We start from the raw sequence: 19459 nt of genomic DNA, 5'->3' as shown, positions 1-19459 counted from the left end.
CAAAGGGAGTGGAGATTGCTAAGAAGGGAAGATTTTCTGATAACCAAGGGATATGAGTAGGATGGTATGTCTCTTCCTTGGTGTCAACGCTGCTTCTCCAGTTCCTCACAGCTGGAGACACTGAGGCCCTCCCCTCCACCCCACCTTGGGGCTAACCACAGACTGGTCACAGGCCTGGGGGCAAGTCTTGCTGCTGACATACCAGCTACGCCAGGGGGGAGAGCTGAGCCCTTTCAAATCCAGTACAGCTCCCGTGTGACAGCATTAATGTCTTGTCTTCCTATAGGATGCACTCCACTCCTAAATGCACAGCATTATGCTATAACCTCATGGGTGCTCAAACTGACCCACCTTGGGCCAGCGTCTACAAGTTTACCCCCCCAAGCCTTTCAACGTGACCCTAGTATTCTGCCACAGCTTCTTGGACCTTAGGCTCCTCGTGTACATTTTCTGGCCCAGACCTGGAATGGGCCACTTCTCCAAAGAGCCCTACTTCCTTTTAGAAGGAAATGGTGTTTAGAGACCAAAATCTGGGACTTCCCTGGTGATCCAGCAGCTGACTGCACGCTCCCAATGCAGGGGCCCAGGTTCCATTCCTGGTCAGGGAACTATATCCCGCATGCCACAACTAAAAAAGACCCCAGCTGCAGCAAGTAAAAAAAAAAAAAAAAAAATCCCACACATGGCAACGAAGATCCCACCTGCCACAACTAAGACCCAGCGCAGCCAGATAAATACACAAATATTTTTTTTAAATAGAGACCAGAATCTGAGTGTGTGAGATTTGTACATCCTTATTGGACTATCATTGCTTCCAGGTGGTTAGATAGACACAGCTAAAAAAAATATGCATTTTATTTTTAGAAAAAATAAATCATGATTTCAGATGGGTATTTCCAATTCAAATGGAAGATTACAAGGTTCTAAGTAACTTCTGTGACTTGATTTGTACCTGTTTTCTCTTATTGCTGAAATCTTGATTCCTGAAAATATTAACATAATTTTGTCTTTATCTATATATAATAATTTCAAAAAAATAATATAAAATCTTATTGATGACAATAAGGTAACCAAACGCAATTTAAGATTTTTCGGTGGTGTGTTTCATCTTTAGGTTATATCCCAGTAGGCCTAGAAACTCTGTGTATAAAGTCATCTGAAATCTTTTTTGAGTATGCCACCAAACTACCAAACAAGAGTCATTCCTTGTGGCCATCATCAAAAAATCTACAAACAATAAATGCTGGAGAGGGTGTGGAGAAAAGGGAACCCTCTTGCACTGTTGGTGGGAATGTAAATCGATACAGCCACTATGGACGACTGGAGGTTCCTTAAAAAACTAAAGATAGAACTACTATATGACTCAGCAATCCCACTCCTGGGCATATACCCTGAGAAAACCATAATTCAAAAAGAGTCATGTACCACAATGTTCATTGCAGCACTATTTACAATAGCCAGGACATGGAAGCAACCTAAGTGTCCATCAACAGATGAATGGATAAAGAAGATGTGGCACATATATACAATGGAATATTACTCAGCCATAAAAGAAACGAAATTGAGTTATTTGTAGTGAGGTGGATGGACCTAGAGTCTGTCATACAGAGTGAAGTAAGTCAGAAAGAGAAAAACAAATACCATATGGTAACACGAGAGAGTAGCATTGACATATATGCACTACCAAATGTAAAACAGATAGCTAGTGGGAAGCGGCTGCATAGCACAGGGAGATCAGCTCGGTGCTTTGTGACCACCTAGAGGGGTGGGATAGGGAGGGTGGGAGGGAGACGCAAAAGGGAGGGGATATGGGGATATATGTATATGTATAGCTGATTCACTTTGTTATACAGCAGAAACTAACACAACATTGTAAAGCAATTATACTCCAATAAAGATGTTAAAAAAAAAAAAGATTCATTTCTTGTTTCCAGCTCTGTTGCCATCCCTCAGTCTTTCTATTTCCTTTACTGTTCTATTAGCTTTTTTGTAATTTATCCTTTTATTGTGTATTCTTGAAAAAAAAAAAACGCAACTAGATACATGCTTCTTATTTTCTTCCTCATTTTTAGTCTCATTTTAGCTTCTGCTTTTTTTCTACTTAATAATAGATCCTGGAGATCACTCTGCAGCAGTCTAGTTTCCCATTCCCTTTTTCACAACTACAGTACTCTGAGATGTGGATGCATCAAACATAATTCATTAACTCGTTCTCTATCAGTCGATACCTGTTTCTAGTCTTTTGCTATAACAAATAGTGACTCATCTTGCACATATATCCCTCTGAATTTTTGAGAATGGTTACTTATTTAAAGCTCATTAGGTACTACCTTTTAAATCTTTGTAACCTAGATATGCCAAACTCACATTATTTTAATATGTACTTCTTGGACTGTTAGTAAAATAATCACTCATGTGTATATTTGATATATATATGTATGTGTGTATATATCTCTGTGTCAATTGTCTATTTCTGTCACTTTTCAAGGTGTTTATAGTTTTCTTATTGATTCTTACTTATTCACAAGAGCCATGTAAAGATGGTCGGTTCCATGAAGACAGGAACCAGGTCTGTCTTGTTCTCCATTTTACTCTCAATACTTAGCCTGGTATCCAGCAAATAGATGCTCAAAAATCTTGGTGAATAAATAAACATTTATGATAGTAATGCGTGTCTATATGTTGCAAATTTTTCTCAATTTCACAATTTTGCAACCTTAGGGAAGTTATTTAGCCTTCATAAATGTCCATTTCTTCTGTGAAATAGGAATATAGTTCCTAACAGGATTAATTAATTATTGTACTAATGCATTTTCTGGTACCTAATAAGCACCCAAATGCTAGTGTCATTTATCACCATCACCATCAACGTCACCATCATCATCATCATTATCTACGTATCATTCATCAATACCATGGAACAATAAGTTCAGATGTGGTGTTCTGAGGTGGGTAAAGAGCTACAGAGCAAATGATTTTATTGCTTGCCTAGACAGTCAGAAATGTTAATATATAATAAGAAAAAAATTATTATGAAATAAGCCAGACAATTGTTTTCTTGGTAAAATATTTGTTTCAGGTATTCCCAGGGATGTTTCTTATTTTCTGGGATTTTTATTCTTCCCCGATTATTAGGTATCGAGTTGTAGTCTTGAAAGGAAGAATAAATTATCAAAAGATAAGGAAAACCAATAGGAAATAAGTATTAGCTCTCTTGATTTTCTTTTGAGATGGTAAAGATTTGGAGAAAGGAACTAAAACATACACATAATCCAATATAGAAAATACCTAAGGTCCCTCACAGTCCCAAAACTTCTACATTTGTTTTCTATATTTAAGATCAGCCGATATCAATGAATGAGGTAAAATCATTTTTATTTGAGCCAATGGTCTTTTCATTTTAAATATAAGTTTCCCATGGTAGGGAAAAAAGTTGTATTTATTAAATAAATACCACAAAGAAAAAGATAATTGCCATCTAAGTAATAAAACAAAGGTTATCTTGGAAATGACGGCAAAATTTGAACTTTAAGGCAATTCAATACTAAGAGTAACACCTTGGTTTTCAAGCTCCATTTTTAATGATCTGGATCCAGGCCACCACACTGTGGTGAGTATATTGAAATGGGCCTGACCACAGACTGTTATATGCTCTACCAAAATTGCGTATCCCCGTATGAGTTAGATTTCATTAATGGGAAGAGTGAGTTGACTATCCACTGTGTACGAAGCATCACACCAGGGACCAAGGGGGAATTCAAATCACATCCCCAACCTCAAGATTCTTCCAAACTTCATGGAAGGATAAGCCTCCCTTGACTCCACATCTCTCTCCAGATACTGCATTTGTACTATTTCTCACTCCCTGCGTGAAAGAACTGTCTTTACAACCTGTCTTCATTCCTTCACCTCCCATTGCCTCTTAAACCCACGGCAATCTGGCTGCTACTCCCCAACACTCCACTGAAAATGTTCTTGTCAACGTCTCTAAAGACAACATTTTAATCCAATTTCAAAAATCAAATATAAAGAATTATTCCTAGGGACTTCCCTGGCGGTCCAGTGGGTAAGACTCTGCGCTCCCAGTGCAGAGGACCCGGGTTGGATCCCTGGTTGGGGAACTGGATCTCACGTGCATGCCACAACTAAGAGTTTGCATGCCACAACTAAGAAGTCCGCATGCTGCAACTAAAGATCCCGCATGCCGCAACTAAGAAGTCCACATGCCGCAACAAAGATCCTGCAACTAAGACCCGGCACAGCCAAAATAAATAAATTAAATAAATAATAAATAAATAAAATAAGTATTTTTTAAAAAGGAATTAATCCTATACAAATATTGAATCATTACATCATAAACCATAATCTAATGTGATGTTATATGTCAATTATATCTCAATAAAATATTTTTAAATAATTAATCCAAGTAACTTTAGAAAACAACACTCTCACAGCACATTATTGCTGTATTCTTAAAATAATAATAACAACAAAAACACAAAACAATCTTGAACTTAACCAAAAGATTTTCTTTTGGTAGAGGTATGAGAGTAGTAATTCCTGTGCATATTTTAGGATTGAAAAAATGATATTGTTGGGAACCAGAGTTCTCACTGTGGGAAAAAAGGAGATACAAATGTGGAGCAGGTGAAGGAGAAGAAGAATCCTTTAATTTGGATCAGATTATAAAGGTTTCAGAACAACTCTCAGTAGACGACCGCTAGATAGATAGGTAGATATGCTCCCCTAGCTCTGTCTACTGAAAGGGCCTAGAAGCAAAGACAACCCCAAAGCAATAAATATAACTATAGCTTCCCCAAATCTTGGATTCCAAATGCCATTTCCCACCAAAAGGATCAGGGCTCCTTAGAGTAATGACTGGTTTTTCCAGGGCTGGGGTAGAAAATATATAAGCTAAGTGTGGACTAACTTGTTGGGCTAGAAAGCAAGAAAGTGCTCAAAAGCTGATGAGGACATATCCAAAGGACTCAAAAACTGCTGGAAAAAGGTACCACTTGCCAAATTTTGGGTAAACTTAATATCAAAAAGACTGGGGAGAGTTGCAGGATACAAGATGAATGTACAGAAATCTGTTGCTTTTCTATACACTAATAATGAACTATCACAAAGAGAAATTAAGGAAACAATCCCCTTTACAATCACATCAAAAAGAATAAAATACCTAAGAATAAACTTAACCAAGGAGGTGAAAGACCTAGACCCTGGAAACTATAAAATATTGATGAAGGAATTTGAAAATGATCAAAAGACATGGAAAGATATTGCGTGTTCTTGGATTGAAAGAATTCATATTATGAAAATCTCCATACTACCCAAAACAATCAACAGATTTCATGCAATTCCTATCAAAATACCCATGACATTTTTCACAGAACTAGAACAGATAATCCTAAGATTCATATGGAACCATGAAAACCCCAAATTGCCAAAGCAATCTTGAGAAAAAAGAGCAAAGCTGGAGGTATCACATGCCCTGACTTTAGACTATACTACAAAGCTGCAGTAATCAAAACAGCATGGTACTGGCACAAAAACAGACACATAGATCAACGGAACAGAATAGAGAGCCCAGAAGTAAACCTACACACCTGAACTATGACAAAAGAGGAAAGAATACACAATGGAGAAAAGACAGTCTCTTCTGCTGAGAAAACTGGACAGCTAAATGTTCTAAGAATGAGATTAGAACATTTCCTCACACCATATGTGAAAATAAACCCCTAATGGGGAGCTCCCTGGTGGGCTAGTGGTTAGGATTCCGGGCTTTCACTGATGTGGCCCAGTTCAATCCCTGGCAGGTGAACTGAGATCCCACAAGCCACATGGTGCAGCCAAAAAATAACGAAACAAAAACAAAAAAACAAAACAAACAAACAAACAAAAAACTCAAAGTGGATTAAAAACCTAAGTGTAAGGCCTGAAACCATAAAATTCCTGGAAGAAAACATATGCAGAACACTCTTTGACATAAATAGTGGCAATAGTTTTTGGATCTGTCTCCTAAGGCAAAAGAAATAAAAGCAAAAATAAACAAATGGGACCAAATTAAACTTAAAGGCTTTTGCACAGCAAAAGAAACCACTGTCAAAACAAAAAGACAACCTACAGGACGGGAGAAAATATTTGCAAACAATGTGACCGACAAGGGGTTAATATCCAAAATATACAAACAGCTCATACAACTCAATATCAAAAAACAAACAAACAAACAATCCAATCAAAAAACAGGCAGAAGACCTAAATAGACACTTTTCCAAAGAAGATATACAGATGGCCAACAGGCACATGAAAAGATGCTCGTCATTGCTACTTATTAGAGAAACACAAATTAAAACCATAAAGAGATTATCACCTCACACCTGTCAGAATGACCATCATCAAAAAGTCCACAAATAACAAATGCTGGAGAGGATGTGGAGAAAAGGGAACTGTTGTACACTGTTGGTGAAAATGTAAATTCATGCATCCACTATGGAAAACAGTATGGAGGTTCCTCAAAAACCTAAAAATAGAACTACCATATGATCCAGCAATTCAATTCCTGGGTATATATCTGAAAAAAACAACTTGAAAAGATATATGCAGTCCAATGTTCATAGCAGCACTGCTTACAATAGCCAAGATACAGAAGCAATCTAAATGTCCATCGACGGATAAATGAATAAAGAAGATGTGGGTGTGTGTGTGTGTGTGTGTGTGTGTGTGTGTATAATGGAATATTACTCAGCCATAAAAAGAATGAAATTCTGCCATTTGCAATAAGGTAGATGGACCTAGAGTGTATTACGCTTAGTGAAATAAGTCAGACAGAGAAAGACAAATACTGTATATAATTTTATGTGGAATCTGAAAAATAAAACAAATGAATGTATATAGCAAAGCAGAAACAAACTCACAGACATAGAGAACAAACTAGTGGTTACCAGTGGGGAAAGGGAAGGGGAGGGGCAAGTTAAGGGTAGGGGATTAAGAGATATAAACAACTATGTGTAAAATAGTTAAGCAACAAGGATATATTGTACAGCACAGGGAATTACAGCCATTATTTTGTAGTAACTTTTAATGGAATATAATCTGTAAAAATACTGAATCACTACGCTGTACACCTGAAACGAAAATAAAATTGTAAATCAACTATACTTCTATTTAAAAAAATCTGGTTTGGCGATAAATAAAATATTTAAATTAAAAAAAAATGATGATAGGAATGAATAATATCCATTGAATAAAAAAAAAAGAATCTATGAGACCACACTAACAAACACAACAAAACTACAAGGCAGGGGGAAAAGGACAGCTTTTCTTCACAGAAGAATACCTATGAATAAATAGAAAATCACCATTTTGCAGCCATCATTTTGGTAATTATTTTAGGTAAGCCATCATCAATTTTTGGTACAACCATGAGTAAAAATTTGGGGGGAATACAATAGCATGTACAGTCTCCAGGTTTCCCCTCCCAGATTATTTGTTAAATACAAGAGGAAATTGGGTACCTTTACAACAGAGAAATCTAGCCAACACCATCTTGATCAATGACCCAACTTATTGGCACCACCAATGGGGGAATGACATTGGGTGCCTCTGATGTGATACGGGACAAGAACACATCACTTAGGTAGTATTCATGCCAAAAAATGCATATCAGACACCTAATCTCAAGGATACAATAAAAAAATCCAAATTGTGGGACATTCTGCAAAACAACTTTTATTGCCACAAAAGAAAAAAAAAAACTTGAAGAACGTGTTCTAGAATAAAGGACAATTCAGAGACATGACAACTAAAAGCAATGCATGATCCTCGATTGAATCTTAGATCCAGAAAAACAAAACAAAAAGCTCAGCTACGCTGGACATCATTAGCATAACTGGGGAAATCTGCATGAGAACTGTGTATTAGACAATAGCATTACATCAATGTTCATTTTTGAGTGTGATGATTATGTGGGAGAATGTCCTTTTCCTTAAGAGACACCTGATGAAGTTTCTAGGGGGAAAGTGTCTTGATGTTTGCAATTTATTCTCAAATGATTCAGCAAAATTTTAAATGTATAAATATATAAGAGAGTGATGAAGCAAATGTGGCAAAACATTAAGAACTGGTGAATCGAAGTGAAGGGTATACGGTATTCATTGTGCTATATTTGCAACTTCTCTGTAGACTAGAAATTTTTCAAAAATAAAAATTGGGGTATAAAAAATAATATCCTACTTCAAACTTGACCAAAAAAGAACTCATCAATGTGTCTTACCATACTGAGACTGAAACTCAAACTCCATCTCTTGGTCTACCATCTTTGCTTGACGAGCTACTAATCATTCATCAGGTTCCAGATGAGAAGTTATTTCCTTTGGAAAGCCTTCCTAAACACCAAAGCCAGGATAAGGTCTTTACTGTATAGCACCTTGTACTTCCCTTGTAATAACAGTAATCATTGTGTTATTCATGTCTGTTTACCTTTACCTGTTAACTTAATAAGGAGAGATACCAATCTGTCTTTTGCCTGTTGTTTCCCCAATATCCAGCCAAACACCTGGCACTCAGTCTGTTGTTGTAGACATAAGTGTTGTCCAACGAATAGGTCCAGTTCTTCCCTGGACACACAGTAGGACTGTACTTTCCCCTCCCCTTGGGTAGATGTGACCATGCAACTTGCCCTAACAAAGATGTCTGAGTGCAAGAGGTATCTGCCATTTCCAGGTGGGAGCTTCAAGAGCTAGTCCATGCTTCTCACCCTCTCTCTCCATCCACCATGGTGACTGGCAATGGTCAGGGTAATGGTGTGAGGATGGTGGGGAGCAGAGCCCCTAGCTACCCAAACTGGGGGTTCTATCAGCCTAGACACCTACATGCCTGTGATGAGCAGGACCCCCTGCTAACCATGCTCCCCTTCCCCCACTAACCATGTTGGACACATAATATGAATAAAAAAATAAATAAACTTGGTAAAACCAATGAGATTCTGAGGCTATTTGTTATATCAGCACAAATCAGCATCTCCTGACTGATATATATGTGTTCAAATACTGAATGAAACAATTCAAATAGCCAAATGTTAGCACTAGGTTTAAAATCATCTGAAAAACTTAAATATTCTTCAAGGGGACAGGTCAAATAAATCACTCTTTACTCACAAAGTGGAATACCATGCTGACCCTAAAAATAATGAAGAAGACCTTTATGTAATGCTCTCCGAGAAAAAGTAGAAAAGGTAAAGTGGAAAAAACAAGGATATGTACAGATACATGGTTGCATACGTATACAACAAAATAGTCAACTGAGGGCTTCCCTAGTGGCGCAGTGGTTGAGAATCTGCCTGCCAATGCAGGGGACACAGGTTCGAGCCCTGGTCTGGGAAGATCCCACATGCCGCGGAGCAACTAGGCCCATGAGCCACAACTACTGAGCCTGCACGTCTGGAGCCTGTGCTCCGCAAGAAGAGAGGCCGCGATAGTGAGAGGCCCGCGCACCGCGATGAAGAGTGGCCCCCACTTGCCACAACTAGAGAAAGCCCTCCCACAGAAACGAAGACCCAATGCAATAAAGAAAGAAAGAAAGAAAGAAAGAAAGAAAGAAAGAAAGAAAGAAAGAAAGAAAGAAAGAAAGAAAGAAAGTCAACTGAAAGTGTTGACCAAAGAGCCAATGTGGGATAGATATTAGATTTCAGTGCAACTTCTGGGACAAACCACATCCAGAGACTTCTACATGGGTCATGACAATGAGCGAGACGACCCTAACATCCCTCACCAAAAGTGAGGACGTAATAGAGTCCAGAATGAGAGGACCTGTGAAGACTGTTGAAGGGGACCATGGTGTTCAGTGAGCCCTGTGTCTCTCTCCCCCAGAGTCAAGAGGAAGGCTTCAGTGGGGCCGCTCAAAGACTTACTATGTGTCCCCGACAATTTGGGCAGGGAGTCTGATGTCTGGTTCTTCCCAGAAGAGCTAAAAGATGAGACACTGGCTGGCTAGCTGCTCGGATGGAGGGATGCAGGAGAAGTTGCTAGGCTGGGGTTGACCTGCTCTCCCAGAGTCTGTTCGGGGACAGAATACGTGAGTGTTTGCATGGACCGTGTGTGCAAACATCCCAGGAGTTCGCTTTAGAGGTCCAAAAGGGCGCTGGAGCAGAGGAAAGCTGGGGTGGACCACCACATGCCAAGGAACTATGGAAGGAATAAGCAACCAGGAGGCAGCAGCCCTCCTCCAAGAAACTGTGGCTGGGAGAGCCCTGGAAAGGAGAACAGGGTCTCTGCAGGACACGTGGAAGGACCTCACCAGAGGGAGTCAGCTGGGAACGTGAGCCACGCTTCAAGAGCCGGGAGCCAGCTTACCACCGTGCCTGTCAACAAAGCACTTCCCTGTTCTTCAATGCCAAAGGCATCAGAACATTAGCCAGCGTGTGAGGGAGAAGAGTGAAAAAAGACCATGCCATCCTCATACCCCTTCCTGCTTGGATCACCATATGGAAAGAGATATTCTGAAATCCCAATCAAGTCTGTGCTTTGTTCCTTAAAGCAACTAGAAGACTTTGTATTACCTGTGACCTGAAGTCCTGGGGCTTGCACGTTCTTATCTAAGAGTAGAGAAAGAACTCCTCTACAGAGCAAATTGAAAGGGACGGTGGGTGACAAAGAAGGCTGTTTTGGGACTAAACCTAGCAGCCCCACGTCACACTTCCACTCACATGTGTATAAAATGTCACTGGAAGAACACACAAGAGACTGTGTGTGGTGGTTGCCTCTTGAATGAGGTACTAGAGACAAGTGTGGGAGGAAAGTTAACTTTTCCTACATACTTCTTTGCACCTGTTCAGTTTCTGGATCTCTTCATGCCAATGTGCAGAAAATAGATGGTCCTGTTGTGAAATTACTTGTATTCAATGTGGTGTGGCCGAGGGGGTACCAGCTCCAACTGCTTGGCCTCTAATTCTGGTTAGGTCACGACTAGCCATGGATCCTGAAGCTTCTTAACCAACCTCTACATGCCAGTTTCATCAACTGTAAAATGGGAATAATGACAGTGCCTCTCTGGGTTACTGTGAGAAAGATATGCTTTAGCTCATGCCAAGCTCTTTTAACAGTGCCAGTCTATCTGTGCTCAGTGAGTGTTGGCTGTTATTATTACCTGTAATAATAATAATAATAATGATGATGTTAAAGGGGAAAATCCATCAGAAGAAAAGGAAAAAATCTGAATACCATTAAGAACTAGTCCATTTTCTACTGTCATGGGACGTAGAAAAGAGATTTAGAGTAGATAAAATGGGAATAAAGTTGGGTGGCTTGTAAAAGGAATCATCTGAGAGACCAAATGGTTAAAATCAGAAAACAATAATCACCTGATAAGTATCACCTTCCATATACAATAAATCACACCATCCAGCAATCCCACTCCTGGGAATATACCCAGAAAAAACTATAATTCAAAAAGATACACGCACCCCTATGTTCATGGCAGCACTGTTCCCAACAGCCAAAACATGAAACAACTATATTTCAATTTTTTTTTAATTTAAGTAAATAAATAAATCACACCCAAGCCTACTAAATGAAGTATTAGACATTACAATTGGAAAAATAACAGTATATCTAAGGAGAGCAGCATCCAAATAAAACTAGTCACTAACTGGGAGAAATTAAGGGAAGTGCCAGTGAGGTCAGAGACATAAAATTTAACCACCAGAAAATTAGTCATGAACTTGCAATACTAGAACGGAAAGGAAAGGGGGAAAGAGTACTCTTTTTGGAGAGTGCTGCGGAGGCCGACATCCTAGAACAAGGCAGGTACCGGTTCTTTCGTCACAGACACAAAACACAACTGGCTGCCAGACGACCATGTGTCTAAATGGCAGAAGATGAGGAGAAGCAGAAGGAATTTTGCAGGAGGGTGGCAACGTCACTCAAGAAAGGCCATATTGAAAAGATTGAAGACGACTGCCCTAGGATGCCCTAGGGAGGGGGACATCCCTGGTAGAAGTGCTTGCACCAGGAAAGCAAAGTCCCCATAGAGCCAAGCCCTTCATACACACAGTCCAAACAACCATCTGGAGCAGCAAAATTTTTAAGACAACCGCATGGGATGGCATTCAGCCCGAGTCTCTTTGGAAGCCCAGGGCCCGGGGAAGAATGCCTTCAAGCGTCCCTAAGCTGCAGCCCTTGCACTTCGAACCCACTCTGTTTCAGACAGGTGAGGGAAGGAGGAAGGACATTCAGACATTCAAGTGGATTATGGGAAAGTGGGGAGCATCATGCATCTCAGTGTGAGAATAAATAAGGTCCCCACAAGTAGAAGGACCAGACAACAAGCTTCTCGGAATCAAAGGAGACAAAGTATAGACCATGTGATTCAACAGCAGAAAAAGCCTTTCTTAGGAATAAGTTGAATATGAGTGCTAGGATTGACCAGGGTGAGAGCTACGCTTTTGGGACCAGCAACGTACCAAGCAGTCCAACAAAGTAACAACAATCAAACGGACCAGCCACGTCTGCTGTTTCAGGTTGTGCAGGTTGCACCCTGCACAAAGGCCTCCAGCTGACAGGGTCAAATGCTGGCTGAACTCCAGTCCCCAGGTCCTGAGCCAGGAAATGGTGTCTTTTTGGACAGACCACCTTTCCATAATTCACATAAACTCATCTTCTATGTTAGAAGTAGGAGTGAAAAAAGGGGTGGCCAAAGACATACAAGACCTAAAGAAAAATAGTTATGTACCCAAATGGTGAGTGGCCACAGACCGTGATAGTCACCAACTAGGTGTGACAATGACAGCTAGTGCGTGCAGAGCACCCACTGTACATCTGGCGCTCCGTGGCCCCGTGACAGGTAATCCCATTTTATTATAATTAGAGCAATTAGAAATGATGTGGTTCTTATCAAAAAAGTCTCCAAGGCTAAATTAAAAAGCAGAACTGGAAACACAGCAAGTCTGGCTAACAGACCAGAAAATCAGAGGAAACATAAAGCTACAGCCATAAAATAAAGGACAGGTTTTCTGTGTGAAAATCATATATAACGTTGCCCCGCACGGGGTCTTGAAGAATGTGAAGGCTCCACCCCATTTTTTCCACTACTCAGGTTGACCTTACTACCACCAGTATGATCAGAACTTCCCTTGATGAGGGATCACTGTTTCAGGGAGTTCAGATGCCCTCGTGAACAGCAGGTCAGCGGCGCAGTGCTCTGACAAGGCCACAGACTTGGAGACGACAGGACCTCAGCTAAAATTCTGAATATCACTACTCTTACTTAGATGGTCTTGAGTAAGTAACCCGCTCCCTCTGGATCTCAGTTGCTTAAATCTATAAAGCGAAACTCGCTATCCCCATTTTGCAGATGAGAAAACTGAGGCCCGGAGAAGTGAAGAGACTTGCACAAGATCACACAATTGATAGGTAGTAGAGCAGGGACGTCTTTTGACACTAGCCTGGTGCTGTCAGAACTTCTTAAGGGTGAGAATCATGCCCAGGATGCTCCTGTCCTAAAGCTCTACATGAATCTCTGTTGGTTATCTCAAAATAATAAGTACAAGACCATGTGTAATAAATGAAAGGTTAAACATCTCTAATGACAAACGCATCTTTCAGTTGGTCCAAATTAAAAGTAGGCTGATATGGGACTTCCCTGGTGGCACAGTGGTTAAGATTCTGTGCTCCCAGTGCAGGGGGCCCAGGTTCGATCCCTGGTCCGGGAACTAGATCCCACATGCATGCTGCAACTAAGAGTTCACATGCCGCAACTAAGAAGCCAGTGAGCCGCAACTAAGAAGCCCGCCTGCCACAACTAAGCAGCCCGCCTGCCGCAACTAAGACCCGGCGCAACCAAGTAAATAAATAAACTTTTTTTTTAAAAAAGTAGGCTGATAATAAAACAAAGTAAAACTCTTTCCAAATTATCTAAATAGACCTAACGTTTTTAGGTACATACTTTTGAGCATTTCTTGAAAATATATAGCTTATAAATGCTAATAAATAACCTATTTTCCAACCAGACCTAAGTAAATGCTGGGGCTTAGAGATCAGTTTACCTCAATAATTAATAATAAAATTTTAATTGACATATTCAAGGTCCCCATTAAATAAAAGTGTGGATTCTCCCTGCAGTGGAACTGTCTTGATTAAACATGTTTAATCAAATTGTGCAAAACCCAGAAAAGTTCAGGGCCCCTTAAATAACAGAACTTCAGCAAGCAGCCAGGGATCTTTTTGGACCAAGTTCTCAAAAGCGGAACAAACTGAGAAAGATGTTAAAAATCACAGGCAGCACTGAAGTGCAGAAAAATATATTTAGGCATCAAAACCCAGAGAACAGAACCCTGCATTGGGGAAGAAGGGTCTTTTATTTCTAAGGTTATTTTCAGAGACCGGAGCAAGAAAAGGACTACCTGCATTTTTTTCAATAAGATAGGCTATATATTAAAAAGCAGCCATGTAATAAACGCACTCACATAAAATGACTCTGTAATCGTTAAAAGCACACTGGCATAAAAATATAGAAATTTTAGTATAACTGGTTTGATGTAAGAATTAAAGTATTTAAGGTATCAGTGTTTTGCTTTCTAAACTCTTGAGATTTAGCCAAAAATTATTTTGAAATATCATTAAAGAGGAGCTTAACTAAGGACAATTTCCTATTTACAAATATAAAGTAGAAATCAAGCTACTCAATGAAGCATAATTAGGTAGAAATTAAGGGTTCCAAGCATATGCATACATCAAATCTTAAAAGGAGTTATGTAAAAATGAGCCCGTACTCATAAAAAAACATCTGCAGGGATATACATTAAATGTTACTCTGGTTGTTGCTGAGGAGTGGGATTAGATCATTATCAGGAAATACTAAAAATATGTTGTGAGGTAGACAATCTAATGCTGGTTGGAAGAGAAAGAGAGGCAGGTCGATTTTATTTCTACCAGTTTATTATGTGTGAGATCATTGTGAGACAAATGCAGGGCACTTTGCTAGGTACAACAAGGAAAACCAAGATGAATCAACAAAATCAAAAACCACATCCTGAAAAAATCAAAAAGCTCACAACCCAGGAGTAGAGGTAAATACATGTTCCAACAACGAAGTACAGAATTCAAAATGTGCCATAGTACTGACATGAAATACAGAATGGTATTAGGGCAAGAGAGAAGAGAAATTAATTCTAGGTAAGTGGGCCGCAGGGAAGCCTAGACAGAGATGGCCTTTCCAGTGGGCTTTCGATTTTGGCAAGTGAATGATGGGGAAAAAATAAAGTCAGTACTGAGAAGTACTTTCATTCATTCATTCAATCAAGTGTTCATTAATTCATTCAGTTCTCTATTCATTAATTCATTCAATCCTCCTATGCACCCTATAAGGCAGGTACTCTTAGTCCTGCTTTACACAGCAGAAAGCTCAAGCTTGCTTGAGCTCACACAACCAGTAAGCAGAAGAACCAGGACTGAACCCAAGCTTGTGTTCCTCTTCTCTCTGCTGCGCTGCCCCTCTAGACAAAGAGAAAACATTGGGCCCTATAGGCTAAGGAAACAGGAGGGACAAGGTCACAGAAGAAGAGGAAACTTACATTTATTAAAAAGAAACCATTTATTAAAGGGTCTCCATGGATTAGCCACTGTGTGAAGTGGTTTTTACATGAAATTTACTTATTTTTCCCATGAAATGGTCATTATCCCATCTATTTTAAGGATGACAAAACTAAGATTTAGATAGGTCAACTATCAGGTCAAACAGCTAATAAGTAGCAAAACGGAAATTTACACCAGGTCTGAGTCCAATCCCAGGTCAAGCCAGAAAGATGGATAGCTTTATGTGCTTATTTAATCCCCAGAACAACACTTCACATCTGGTACTAGTGTTTTTCTCATTTCACAGGTAAGAAAATTTTAAAAATCAGATAAGGTAAAAGTAACTTGCCCAAGGTCAGAGAACTGGTAAGAGGTGAACCCAAAATTTAATGTAGGCAGCCTGACTTCAGAGCCAGAATTCTGATCCTGTGTATAAACTACCAGAAAAACAATATATGGGAGCCAAATCACAGACAACCTCTAATGTCAAACTGGGACTCTGTCAGCCATGCAAACTCACTGAAGATTTTTGCTGTGGAGAACATGATCAAATTATGTTTTAGGAATAAAGACCTTCAACAGACATATCAAAATTAGATTCTTAACATTTAATATGACACGGAGCACCCTGCTTGTAGAGCTTTTCAAATAAGGTTAAACATTGTTTCAATAAGGTTTGTTTACCTAAGAAGGTCATCTGTGTAGTTACTCAGCAAGCACTCAACTGTGTAACCTCACTAAAGGATCAAATAAATTACATTAGATTGATCCATCATTACATTTTTGTACAGATTTCTTTACACAGTGATCTGGAAATCGCCAATTGAGCAACTGATCATTGAACCTGCCTTCCCAAAGCAAAACAAGAAAGGAGGAAAGGGGGTAAAAGATCAACAACGGAAACAGGTTTGCTTTTAACATTTCATTTTGCCTTTTGGCTATCATGCACAGCAGCCTCTACCAAACATTATCACAAGGTACCCAGCCGAGGGGCCTGGGACCGTGCACATACAAAACAGGTTCAACCATCCACAGCGACACGCAGAGCCTGACTCATCGGCACAGCTGGCATCAATTCTTAATGAGTCCCAGAGCCCCCAAAGTCCTTCCTACTTCTTTTTCCTGCCGGAGAGCCCCTTCTCCTTTCCCGTTACTTTCTCTGCCCCAAATTCCCGAAGACCCTCCCCATCCCGCCTCTTAGGGAATCACTGCCCATCCTTTCCATCCCGAGGCAGACTCGGAGGTTTCCCCAGGGCTTGAACGCCGCCACTCACCAGGTGCAGGGCCAGGGGCAGCAGCAGCAGGAACAGCCACAGGTAGAGGTGGCAGCTGTTAGTGAACTTGCTCTGATTCGGGTCGTGGTACCAGCCGCCGGTGAGCGCGGCCCACACGCCCTGCCGAAGCAGCTGCAGCACCCGGGACCCCATGCCTGCGCCCCGGGGCCGGCGCGCGCCGCGCGTTCCGCTGCCAGCCGTCCGCCGCCCGGACGCCCTCAGCTTTAACACTCGGGCCCTCGCGCGGCGTCACCGACGACGACGACGACGACGACGACGACGCCGCCGCCGCCGCCCCCTCCAGCTCCTTCCGCCCCACCACCGAAGCTCCAACTGCCCTTCTGCCCGCACCCGCGGACCGCGGCGCCGGCGCCGGCTGCTGCCGCCGGGCAGGTAGACGCCATGTCCGCGGGAGGAAGGATTTTCCCATGGTGCTCAGAGGCGGCTGCTGGGCGGCTGCTCCAGAGGCCCCGCCCAGCGCCCGCCTACACTCACTCCACCGGTCTTCCTTGGTGGAGGGCGGCGAGGGGGGCGCGAGGGCGAGAAGAATTTCTGAGTCCCTCCAGCCTCTTCTTTTACCTCTGACAGCTCCCCGCTGCCTTTTCACCTCATCCTCCTATTAGGGAGCGTGGAAAGCTTAAAAATCAAAGATGTTCTCAGGCAGAAGAGACAAACCAGGACATGGTCCTTTTCCTTTGCCATTTTTTGCAGCCTGCACCAAAATAGTTATGTAACTCCAGCTCCTGTCACACATCACTCAGTGTAATTTCTTGCCCTGAGCACTGCCTGCACAACTTTATTCTCCTTAACTGACTGCTGACCCCGGACGTTCTACTGGCTAAGCTCTACCTGCGCCCTTGACCCTGATCTCTTTTCCTCCCTGACCTTTTCTCCTCTGCCCTGCTGTTGTCCAGCCTGGCAGATAACGAAAATAACCACCTTTCGGGAATAATTTCAGGAGCCTCAGTTAGGCTACCTGCCTTTGTATATGTTTCCTAGAACATAATCCCAGGCATCAATCGGGTATACTGTTTAGATAGGAAGACCCACTAGAGGGTATCATTGAACTAATAATTTTTAAACTTTTATAGTAGAGAAATTTCAGATTCTCTTCTGAAAGCAGGTTTTCGACAGGGAAGAAATAAAGAGGAACTTGCTGTCTTAGAATGAGGAAAGGAAGCTCTCATTATTAGTAACTGATAACCTAAAGTAAATGAGCTTCGTGTTGTTGCAGACAGCAGGCTTTGGGACGCGTGGAGATAAAAGGGAACACGTCTTCCTTAGGTATGAGCAGCGAAAGCCTCGTGTGAGTTAGGGCCTTCGGGGAAGAACGAGTATTAGAAAGATGCCATGATCCCCAAACATGCCTTTTCTGCATCATGCTTACCTCACCTGATATGTGCACCTGTATATGCCCCGGCCATGCTCTGGTCTGCAGCAGCTTTTGCTCTTGGCCGCCTTAGGCAGGCCCAGTAAAGGCATAAGCCTCCTTATGCGGAAATGAAACCAGGGGAGGGCCATCCTGAGGAGCAGGTCGGGGACGTGGAAGTCCAATGTCACACTGGTGTGTAAGTCTTCAGCTTTAACCACTCTTTAATCTACTCAGCATTCATCTGCAGGAATGACTAAGCAACATATAATAACACTGCTTTCTGTACTGAAAGAATCATTTTCTCAAAGGTACAGAGGATGATTCTTTTAATATGGGCTCATCGCTTGAAACCTACCAGGCACTCTATACATGTTTAATGAATCAATCAATCAATCAATCAATCAATCAATCAACTCCACAGAAAAGACCCACAGTAAAGGATTACTCTCATGTGCTTGAGTCCAGAAGAAATAGGTCCATTCTTGCACTGAAGGAGTGCCTTTATTCATTTGTGCCTGATTCATCAGGATATTTATTGAGCACCTTCTGTGTGCCAGGCATTTTGTTGAAGGAGAGAAAGTGAATATAAAAAATATATAGTCACTACCATGAAGGAGTTCACAGACTACAAGGAGAGACAGGCAAATCAACAAAGACTTGCAATTAAATGTGCTGTATGCTACAATGGAATTGAATATATGTCTCCTCTTGGAGATGCCCATATGGAAGGCATACTGCTGGAAGGTATGTCCTGCCCACCATCCCTATGCTAGGAGCCACTTCAAGGATGCAGCCTTGAGAGAGTAATGTGTGGTTGGACCATATGGACTGTATACCTGACTGAACCCCATTAAGGCCTCTATATAAACTCTTTAAGTTTCTGGCGGGCAGGCGTGGAGATCTACCTGTCTTGTGGCCACCCAAGACAAGCCCCGTATGTAAGTTCTCTTGCTTCTTAAACCTGCCACCTACCAATCAGGAGTGGCTGCCTCTTTCTTCATCTCTTTCTTGGCTTCTTTTGGATGGATTATGTTTTATTATTGAAACTTTTTATATTACCTTGAAAGTCATAAACCTGTAAACCTTTTTTTTTAAAGAGGTCAGAAATATAAAGTAAGGTATTTCTTTTTTTTTAATTTATTTATTTTATTTATTTATTTTTGGCTGCATTGGGTCTTTGTTGCTGCGCGCGGGCTTTCTCTAGTTGCCGTGAGCGGGGGCTTCTCTTCATTGCGGTGCGCGGG

General features: G+C 41.2%; 1 protein-coding gene across 4 annotated transcripts in view; it reads right to left on the bottom strand.

Moving 5' to 3' along the window:
- PCNX2 (pecanex 2) overlaps positions 1-17241 on the bottom strand; it is a 279006-nt gene extending 261765 nt beyond the window's left edge. For all 4 annotated transcript variants that reach the window (XM_036828622.1, XM_036828623.1, XM_036828621.1 and 1 more), the window contains exon 1: positions 16844-17241. In XM_036828622.1, coding sequence (XP_036684517.1) covers positions 16844-16996 — 153 coding nt within the window. In that variant the 5' untranslated portion in view covers positions 16997-17241. The remainder of the gene's footprint in view (positions 1-16843) is intronic.
- Between the last annotated feature and the right edge of the window lie 2218 nt (positions 17242-19459).

The sequence above is a fragment of the Balaenoptera musculus genome, chromosome 16 (genome assembly GCF_009873245.2).
Source record: "Balaenoptera musculus isolate JJ_BM4_2016_0621 chromosome 16, mBalMus1.pri.v3, whole genome shotgun sequence".
In the NCBI taxonomy this organism is placed as follows: Eukaryota; Metazoa; Chordata; class Mammalia; order Artiodactyla; family Balaenopteridae; genus Balaenoptera; species Balaenoptera musculus.
Note: the sequence above shows the minus strand (reverse complement) of the source record. Positions and strands in the feature narration are given on the sequence as shown.